The sequence below is a fragment of the Anneissia japonica genome, unplaced genomic scaffold (genome assembly GCF_011630105.1).
Source record: "Anneissia japonica isolate Jap-2015-1 unplaced genomic scaffold, ASM1163010v1 scaffold288134_len74827_cov163, whole genome shotgun sequence".
In the NCBI taxonomy this organism is placed as follows: Eukaryota; Metazoa; Echinodermata; class Crinoidea; order Comatulida; family Comatulidae; genus Anneissia; species Anneissia japonica.
In genome coordinates, this window is record NW_022743578.1 from 53808 (window position 1) to 63997 (window position 10190).

Here is a 10190-nt window from a genome sequence, read left to right on the forward strand (position 1 = left end):
TTCACCTCCGAAGAATTTTATTTCTTTTTTGTGTATTTATTTTTTCAAGTTTCAAGTTGTATACTGTACAATATAAACAATACTATCGTGAGGTAGACGGATTAGACCAAATAAACACAAATTAGGCCTATTATGTTGGCCATGCCTATATGAACTTAATTACGTAATTGAATATTATATATATATATATATATATATATATATTGAATATAATAATATATATTGAATATAATATATATATATTGTAGGGTTCTTGATTCCCTGACAATGGCAACTTTTTCCCGTCCGGAAAATTGTTTATTCCAATTCCTTCACTCCTTCCAGTCGGGAACATCAGACCTGATACCGTCCACTCTGGCGGCACCACTGGGTATACAGTAATAGTATTGAAAATAGTGTTGCTTTCATTTTAGGTGGGAGAAAGGTGATTATTAAACAACCATTAAATTAAACATTTTGTATAATTTAGCATAATTTCCCATCAGCCCCTGGCATAATTTGATTTGGATCATTGGTCACAAAAAAAAGGTATAGGCCTAGCATTCAATTAAGTATTGTGGACGCATAAACAATGCTAAATGTTTTGATTTTCAAGAAGATACAGAGTAGTTAATGTGATCTACCAGTATTTTAATGATGGAATCGATAGTTCGAATGGAGGAATTATTGTCTTGCTTAAACAGCTTGTTTACCACCTCCCCATGCTACAATGTAGCTTGCAACAATAGAAATCCTGATCATTTTACTTGTAAATTCTTGCATAATTCTGAAAATCTTGTATTTTTTAAATGTTTATATTATTTAAAAATCCAGTTCCCCTCCCCATAACCCCACCCTGTCCCTTTTTCATCCACACCCCGACAAAACACCCTCTCTAACCAGGCTTGACGAATAAAAGATTTCTTATGTCTACTAAATTCATCAAAACAATAGGGATGCCATAATCAGTACGTGGATGTTTCAGCTTTATAAAGGTATAAACCAATTTTCCCCTGGGTATCACAAATTAACTCTCTGGGATTTCGACTTAAAAATATAAGATTTTTGTTCCCCAAACTATTTCCAGCAAACCGTAGAAAATTAGTTCAATGGAAACTGTGTTGTTGCTAAGGAGTTTCTTTGACTACTGCTGTGATTTTTCTTCAATTTCTTCAGTACTTTTAAAGCCCTTTTGCTCAGAATTTTATAGGCTAGTTTATAGAGAATAATTATAATTCAAAATAGCTAAACTTCACACATAATTGTCCGATTAAGGTCATTGAGCCCTCATTATAAAGTTAATAATATTAATTTACATTAAAAAAATATTTTGATAGAGTACGAGTTTACAGCCCTTTTGTAATCTTGGGTCACATATTATTATAAACGTGTCCCCTAACTTATGGCGAGATTTACTAAGCAACCAGAGTTTTCAATAATTTTCTGTTCCCTGTATACATAATTATATTTGGTCTCTAATTAAATAAATAAATTTAGGTGAAATATTATTCTCACAAACACGTTTTTATTGTACAACTTTTACTACAATTCTCCAGACGCGAATGAACAGCTAATTTGAAGCTGGATTATAATCGAGTCATCATCTGTCGGCATCCGATGATGTGCGCCTTCTATAAAATAAAACAATACGTGTATTACTTAAAGATAACATTAAATATTGGTACTGTATATTGGCAGAAGCTGTTTGGCTTTCCCAACCTAAAGATTTCAATCGATCGCTGTGCATTGTTCGCTTGTGTCCTTGAGTAAGGTATTAATACTATATGCATTTGATTTTATCCACTCAAGAGTATTATGGGTTAGGCCATGTTCTATTTTCTCTATTGTTAGGCCTACCCTGTTAAAGATAACGGTTATTATGTCAGGATTGTTTTAACAATTAAAACTTAAAATGTTATATTTTCACCAAGTTCCTGATTTTGGTGTTTCAGCTGGACACAGCCACATAATAATTATGAAATTATAATTGCATATTGGTATAGCATGACATTGAAAATCGCAGAAGGAAGGGCGCCTTAGCGTCGTAGTATTCACATTCTAACTGATAATCTGAAATTTTAAAATCGATCGATATAAAATAAGGTACTGAATTATCAAATACAATGTTATTTGATAGATCATGAAAATACAGATAGCAGAAAAGGCTATTGTTTTTGTTTATGATTAACCTTTCCTGTGCTACCATAAAAAAGGTTGTTTTTCCGATTTATTTTCCTTTTCAACCCGTTTTCCCCTCTTTTTACGCATCTGTCACTTTCCATGCTTTAATCTTCAAATTTTGTCCAATCAATGTGCATATTGAAATATGACGTCATGTTTAACGCAATTTGCGTTTTCTAAAGCGTTTCAAAAAACAAAGGCGTGAAATGTAGGAACAATTTTTGTCCTCGACTTATAAATCACTTACGGTAGACATATATGTTCACTGACTTCCGCCGGGTCAGATTCTTTAGGGAAGTGGTAAGTACTCTCAATATCATCCTCTCTATCACAGTGCAGGCTCCATAGTTAAGACCTTTTTTTTGTTATTTTATTAGTATGTTTTTTTTTTTCTTCAATGAGTGTTTTTTACTTTAAAATGTTTAATGATTTATTTTGTGATTTCTACAACTAGACTAGAACTCTGCACATTACCCTAAACCTGTATGTCAAAGAGGCAAGCCCCATAGTAGTAATACTGTTTTTGTTTAACTCAAAGGTAAACGTGTATAAAGATAACGAGGTTGATATAGCAAGGCTGACAACAATATTAGAGAGTAAATACGACATCACAGTGGACTAAACAAGAAGTGGTTGTCTGAACAGAAGTATACACCTTCAACATGTCTCTGTCGAAGATGCTGATAGGTCTACTGCTGTTTATCTTTATCCCTGCTACATTTGCCCGTACGACTGAAGTAAGTCTTTTTTTCTGTCAAATTCTATCTATTGTTGGGTGACATGGGTTTGCGCATGAGAGTGTGACGTCACCGGGGAAATCACATTAGGGTTATTTTTATACTGCTGGTTATTTATTTTTATTAATGTATTGACTTGATTTATGGCAATACTGTGATTTTCAGAGCCTATTACCATCGCAAACCCCAAAGGGATAAATCCATGATTGGGTATTAAAGTTTAAAATTAATACTTGTAAAGTGACTATTTTAAAGAAGTATTTTATGTTAATTTTTTGAAATATTATAATAAAGCCCATCCTGATTTTCTAATTGTTGGGTTGGTCGTCCTTTTTGAAGATAAATTAGTATAAAGATTATAAAAACCTACACAAGAAATACAATTTGTTCATTAAAATATAAACCATCACATCACCGTGGATGGCTTTTAAATTGGTAACCAAAGAGATAAATATTATCACGATTGTGTATCAAATTTTGCAATAAAGGCTTGTAGTAGCCAATTCAAAAGGTTTATTTTTGGTGATACAGTAGGCCCTATCGTAATCCTCGAATAAGCTCCGCTCTCGAAAAACCACCGCTCTCGATTAAGCGCCACAACAAAAATGATAATTTTTCGCTAAGTGCCGCTCTCGAAATAAGCACTGCGGCGTTTAATCGAGAGTATATATATTGCCCTGTGTGTAAGTAATGAAACACTTTGAGAAACGGACTTTTAATACAAAATATACAGTATTAAAATGAATAAATAACACTATGATAAAGACACAAGTAGGCCCTATTTCTTTATAAACGTTTATTTACGATGACGTAGGACCCATGAGAGGTCTAATGAACTACAGGAATACGTTAGATAGGTAACATGGGAACAGGCATGGAAAGCACCAATATTTTTATAAGCGTCGCTCTCAAATAAGCGCCGCACTAGAACCTCCAACAATTTTTTAAGCGCCGCGGCATTTATTTGAGCATTTACAGTATTAGAACTAGGACCTATAATAAAACCGATCCTGAATTTTAAGTTGTTGGGGTTGGTCGTACCTTTCCCGCTTAGCCTACATTTTGTTCCTTAGAATAATAATTATACAAACACATACAGAAAATACTGTTTTTCAACGAAATACTTATCTAATTTTAGAAATTGCACCCAAACGGACGTTCTGGGGAGACAGAGTCTGGTGACACATTTGAAGGAGATATAAAACTAACAGAGAAACAACGAGAAGAGCTTGAAAACGCGATTTTAGGGGGACCGACACAACGCAAAGCTATAAACAGTCAGTTTTATCGGTGGCCTGATGCTATAATCCCATATGAAATTGCCGATGAATCACGTAAGTCCGAGTTAATCATTGTTTTTGCGTAAATGCCCGCAATTGTTAAATGATTAATTTATTACTTTCATCATTTTCATCATCATTATCATCATTATCATCATCATCATCATCATCATCATCATCATCATTATTATTATTATTATTATTATCATCATCATCATCATTATTATCCTCCACATCACCATCATCATCATCATCATTATGCTCCAACTTTTTATCAATTCAAATCTCTTGAAACTCACCTTTTTCTATAGTTCATACTTTTTTTTGCGCTGTGAGACTCCGGTTAAAAGCACTATATAAATGCTAAAATATTGTTGTTGTTGCTGTTGTTGCTGCTGCTGCTGTTGCAGCAACAGCAGTATTATGATATTCTTATTATACACTAGCGTATCACCTATTGTTTTTCTTATAATTTAAGAGTAATAGCTTAGTGATCTGAAAAGAATGACGGTCTGATATCCGTAGACATTATGTCACCGTTTCTATAGGAGGCTTTAGACACGCTCCAGAAATGCAGTCTTCTGTACGTGTTTCCATGTCTCCATGTAAATTGTTTTTTTTTTTTTTCCTTTATATGTCAGTTAAATAAACTTTGTTCATACAGTTATTTTTAACAATTGAATATTTCTAATAGTTAATACAACTATAATTCTGTTGATCTAATGTTCTTTCTAATATACAATTATTCATATAACCTCCTATAACGATATATTCATTTGTTTTATTACATATTTTAACTACTGTTCCTTTGTTTCAAGCTTTAAAAAAGCGGCCCTTTCTTTGTAGTTAGGGGCAAGTATCTTTATTAAATTATATATTTTGTTAAGTTTCACACTCAATATTAAAATTCTTCACTCATCTCCTATGTATTTATATTTTATATCATTTGTATAAAAACTTTCATTGATGAATATTGACCCGCCTCGACTATTTGATGTGCCAAAACTATGATACATGAATCCCATCCATAACGTGTCATTACACTTTATACCATTTCCTATCAAAATGTGTTTCTTGCAGAAAAGCAATCTTTTTTTTTTCTTTTTTTTTTTCTAATATATTTATTCCTTTTTTGCATTATACAGACATTACACAGAAAAAGTAAACATAATGAAATAGCCCTAATAATAAATAGGCATTACGTACGGTATGATACAACGCAATTTGCACATTTTGTTCCTTTAACCAATTAAGTTTTCTTCTTTTAAAATGTTCTCCTATACCTCATTTAATGAAATTAAATCTACAAATTATTTCTATAATTGTTATCCATTTTTTTAAAACATCGAATACTAATAATTTATTGCCTAACAGTTGATTTAACTTACAAAGTTACATCTGTTTTCTGAATTTTTTCCTTCTCCGCTTTCTGTAAGCTTTTCAATTTTTGGTGGCAGTTCTCTAGTGCTGTAGTGACATTGTCCATGAGAACGCAAGTTTGTGGTTTTGTAGAAATCTGTAATGGATCTGATAAGTGTTTTTTTTTTTGTTTTTTTTTTTTGCGCTGCTCCTTTCCTTTTTCGTTGTTTCAACTTATTTCTCTCTGTCGACGTATATTGAAAGTCCTGTTGTGTCTGTTGGTATTCCTTCATCTTGACTGATGGCTTTCGCTTTTGCGATTGCTTCTTTCATAATTTTGTGGACCGTTTCATCTAGTTCTAGTGACTCTGTAGTGTTTTTTTTTTTTTTTCTTTTTTTTTTATTTGCAGGTTTGTTTAATAGTTCTTTGAGGACTTAAATGACGTCACTTGCTTTGTCAGTGGTAGTGTCAGGCTGATCATTTTCCTCATCTGATGTTCCAACTACTTCACTCTCCTCCATCACTTCCGGGTACAGAGTACCTTTGTAATTGATGTAGGTTGACTCTCATAATCTTTCACTACATTATCTTTTCAATTTCTTGCAAGATGATCAGATTTGTTGCACAAGTGACACACCGTGCTGTGCAATTTTATAATTGGGCATTTGTAAATTCGGTGCCCGGTAACTACACTCAAAGCATTTTATTTCGACTTTCTGGTATTTATTGTTAAGGGGAGCATTGAAGTTGTTGGTTTTTAAGAGACGTGGTAAGCTGCCTTTAAAAGGTTCGAAGAAGATAGCTCGATCACCATTTAAGAATCGTGATAACTTATCGTGTATCCTTACAACCTAAGTGTTCGTCACCTATGCTTTTACAACCTATCTTCTTTAGTGAATCTGCAATTTCGTCATTTCGTACAGAAAGCGGTATATCTAGACTTTATGAGGACTCTTGTTGGAGTTTCTCCGTTGCTAAGATATGGATTTAAGTCATGTACATTTGCAGGTGTCCCGTGTATGTTTAGGCCACTGGCTTTCGCTTTCACCCGCTCACTATTTTCATCAATCTACGTAAATCCTTCACAAGTTTTAAACTATCTGAACGCCCATTAGTTGATCACAGTCTATGATCTCCTTAGGGGCGAAGTAGATAACTTCTTCTTTTGGGTAGTCTTGATTTTTTTTCTCCGATTCTCATCATCGTTTATAAAAATAGGCTTGCCCTATCTGATTGTAAGGAAAATTAGCTGTTGAAATGGTTATACAAACGGTTTAGAAACAGGTATAAAAGATTGTGCTTACTGGAGCGTAGACTGTGCGATCTTGAATGCGTTGCAGGGTCTTTTTTAGGGAAAACAACAGGCATGTCCGAGTGTATTATTTCCGGTTAATCAGTTTTTGTAAAACCGTTGTAACTGACCTATGTAAAAACAGGTTTCAAATCTACCTTTACAGGTGTGTTACACTAAAATTACTTGTTTCTACAGATTCACAAGTTACTCAAGTCAATAATACGTGTCTTGATTAATATATTTGATGCCAAAATGATGCTAACATATACAATTTTAGTCGCCGGTTTTTTTTTAAATGTCATATACATTCAAACGCCAAATTTTGTAGGACTTCTTAGCTACCAACTCACCCACCTTTCTTGAAATTAACAATGTGTATGTTCATAATTCATTTCAAAGTTGATAACGAAGATATAATCCGTACAGCAATCGAGCACTGGGAGACTAACACCTGCGTGCGGTTCCAGGAAGTATCGTCTGGAGATAGAGTTTTATTTACTAAGCAAGATGGGCAAGTACTAATGATTGCATTAATTTTTTGCTAATAATGTTATATACAGAATTCAGGATAAAAGCATATTTTTTTATTTAGATTTGAACAAAGACTCTCCATATTGCCTTCAGAGGCGCAACGGCTCAGCATATGCGCTATGCCTTATAGGTATTTACATAACCTTGATCCTAGTTCATATCGCTGCACTCCTACAAATAAAAAGCACAGTACACTTTCCAAAAAGAGTAAGTGATTGTCTACATGGCCCGATTAGTGATTCCCCACCACCTGAAAACCTCAATAGGAAATGGGCCTACAGACAAGGGGCCATTTTACGGTGTGTTCCCAACATTAAAAAAACAATATTTAATTCAATACAATCTTGTACTCACAGCCAAAGCCATTGAGTAACCGCATGTTAATATTAGATTGTCTTATTTTCTAGTTTTGATGGAGAAAATAATTTCATTTGCAATATCTAACATATTCTAAGATAAAAATTAATTCTGTTTCTATGTAGGTGCTGGTCTTATATCGGTAAAATCAGTAGTCAGCCTCAGAACATATCTATCGGCGTCGGATGCCAATATGTAGGTTATTATTTAATACATTTTTTATATGATTTTTAGGACTTTACAAGGAGTACGGCTACTGCACAAAATAATTAATTCACAGGGAAAAAATGGATCGCTGTAGGAGGCATATGTTTACGTTTCATCTATACTTCAAATAAAGATGAATTTATATCGGCCTATTTAAAAATAGTTATACTATGTAATATGTCCTTTAAAGTATTTATGAATATAATAATAATAATAATTAATATTATGATTAAATTATTAATAAATATTAATAATATGATTATTAATAGTATTATAAGTATAATAATAGTAAATAATAGTATAATAATAATAATAATAATAATAATAATAATAATGTCAAGCTGTTGATTGGACAGAACTTAATTTTAAAATCCTATTATTGTCCCTTTTATTAGGAATCATAATCTTGTTATTTGTGTGTTTGATGAAATATATTATCGTTACCATTACCATTATTAATCTTAATCAGCATCATCCTATTTACTATCGTTATACAGGTCTCCCTCCAATTAAAGTTGTTAGAACATGTAATGGAATTAATGTTTGGATTTTTAATTAGGATTTTTAATTCTAAAGCAATTGAATAAAACGATCTTACATTTACTATATCATTTCTTCAATTTCCCTCTAAATAGTGATAATTAAGACCGGTGCCGGTCATTAATTAGAGGGATTCTAAATAGAGACCAAAGCTGCTAAAGACCACCAAAACCCCGGTCCTAAAAGTAATCTTTAATTGGAAGGAGACCTGTAATTATTATTAGAATTATCATCATTGTTCAAAATAATGATAGTAAAATACTAAAATCTATTATTATTGGTGTTATTTTAGGCCTATTACCGTAATTAAGATAATGTATATTATCATTATCATATATTATAAACGTACTAATATCCACAATTTACCATTTTACCATTTTTATAAATAAAAATAATTCTCATTTTAATTCAAAACACGTTTTAAAAGCTTGGGATAATAGCTCATGAAATCGGACATGCTGCTGGGTTTTTTCACGAGCAATCGCGACCAGATCGTGACGACTTCGTTGAGATTCTATGGGATAATGTGATAGGTGGAACGAGTAATAACAATTTTTTAAAATACGGAACTGACTATATTAATACTATGGATGTGCCATATGACCTGACATCAGTGATGCATTATGGAAAGTCTGTGAGTAGTTATCAATAATAATATTATTTCAGTAGTTGGAAAATTTAAACAATCCCATTGTTTACCTATAATGCTATATTATTATTATTATTATTATTATTATTATTATTATTATTATTATTATTATTATTATTATTATTATTATTATTGTTGTTGTTATTATTATTTTTTTTTCATTATTATTAGCATCATCATTATCATCATAATCATCATCGTCATTACTACCGTCACCATCAACACCACCACATCATTAACATTAACATCAACATCAGCACCACCACCACCACCACCATTGTCATCATCATCATAATCATCATTATCCTCATTATTATCATCATCACTATCATCATCATCATCATCATCAATATCATTGTCATTAACATTATTATTATTTAAAAGCCGAAGAAATTGTACATAACAAACATCATTTTACAGTACTTCTCGGTAAACGGCCTTCCAACAATCGTGACTCTAGATCCTATTCTGCAAGATGTGATTGGACAAAGGTCTGGGCTATCGTTTCAAGACATTCATTTGGCAAACCTTATGTATGAATGTGATAGTGAGTATCTTTCTTTAACCTCTTAAACCCTGACATTAAAATCATTGTTTGTTTTTTTTCTGGGAAGGGGTTTTAGAGATACATTATGGCAAAAAAACAATAAAAATCCCCGCAAAAATCCACAAAAACTTGAATTTCATTTCATGAGGATGTTATATATAGGCAATGAAATCCAACTATAGAGGGAAGCAGACACCTATTCTGAAACCTCAGACAGTAGTTTCAAATTGGCTAGCGTTCATAATAACAATATAACCTTGACCCAAAAAACATGTCCGAAGAGGTTAAGAGGGCCTATAAAAGAAAAATAACTAATGTGGTTCATCACAAAGATACAAATATAATATAATAATAATATTAATAATAATAATAACAACAATAAATGTAATGAGAGCATACATTTTTGATCACAACACAAAAATAAATTCTGCCGTATATACTCAGCACACTGATCTTATTATTTCCTCTATTATCTTACGAACACGTGACTCTAAATCGGATAGTAGATCTCTCCCCCCCCCACCCTCC

The 10190-nt window shown here is 32.4% G+C and overlaps 1 protein-coding gene across 1 annotated transcript in view; it reads left to right on the forward strand.

The window, feature by feature from the left end:
- Positions 1 to 10190, forward strand: part of LOC117119507 (blastula protease 10-like) — a gene marked incomplete at its 3' end in the record, with an annotated part of 30416 nt that overhangs the window by 10045 nt on the left and 10181 nt on the right. The window contains exons 2-7 of the mRNA XM_033264332.1: positions 2699 to 2897; positions 4036 to 4231; positions 7231 to 7342; positions 7845 to 7914; positions 8894 to 9100; positions 9536 to 9662. Of these exons, the coding sequence (XP_033120223.1) occupies positions 2823 to 2897; positions 4036 to 4231; positions 7231 to 7342; positions 7845 to 7914; positions 8894 to 9100; positions 9536 to 9662 (787 nt within the window). The remainder of the gene's footprint in view (positions 1 to 2698; positions 2898 to 4035; positions 4232 to 7230; positions 7343 to 7844; positions 7915 to 8893; positions 9101 to 9535; positions 9663 to 10190) is intronic.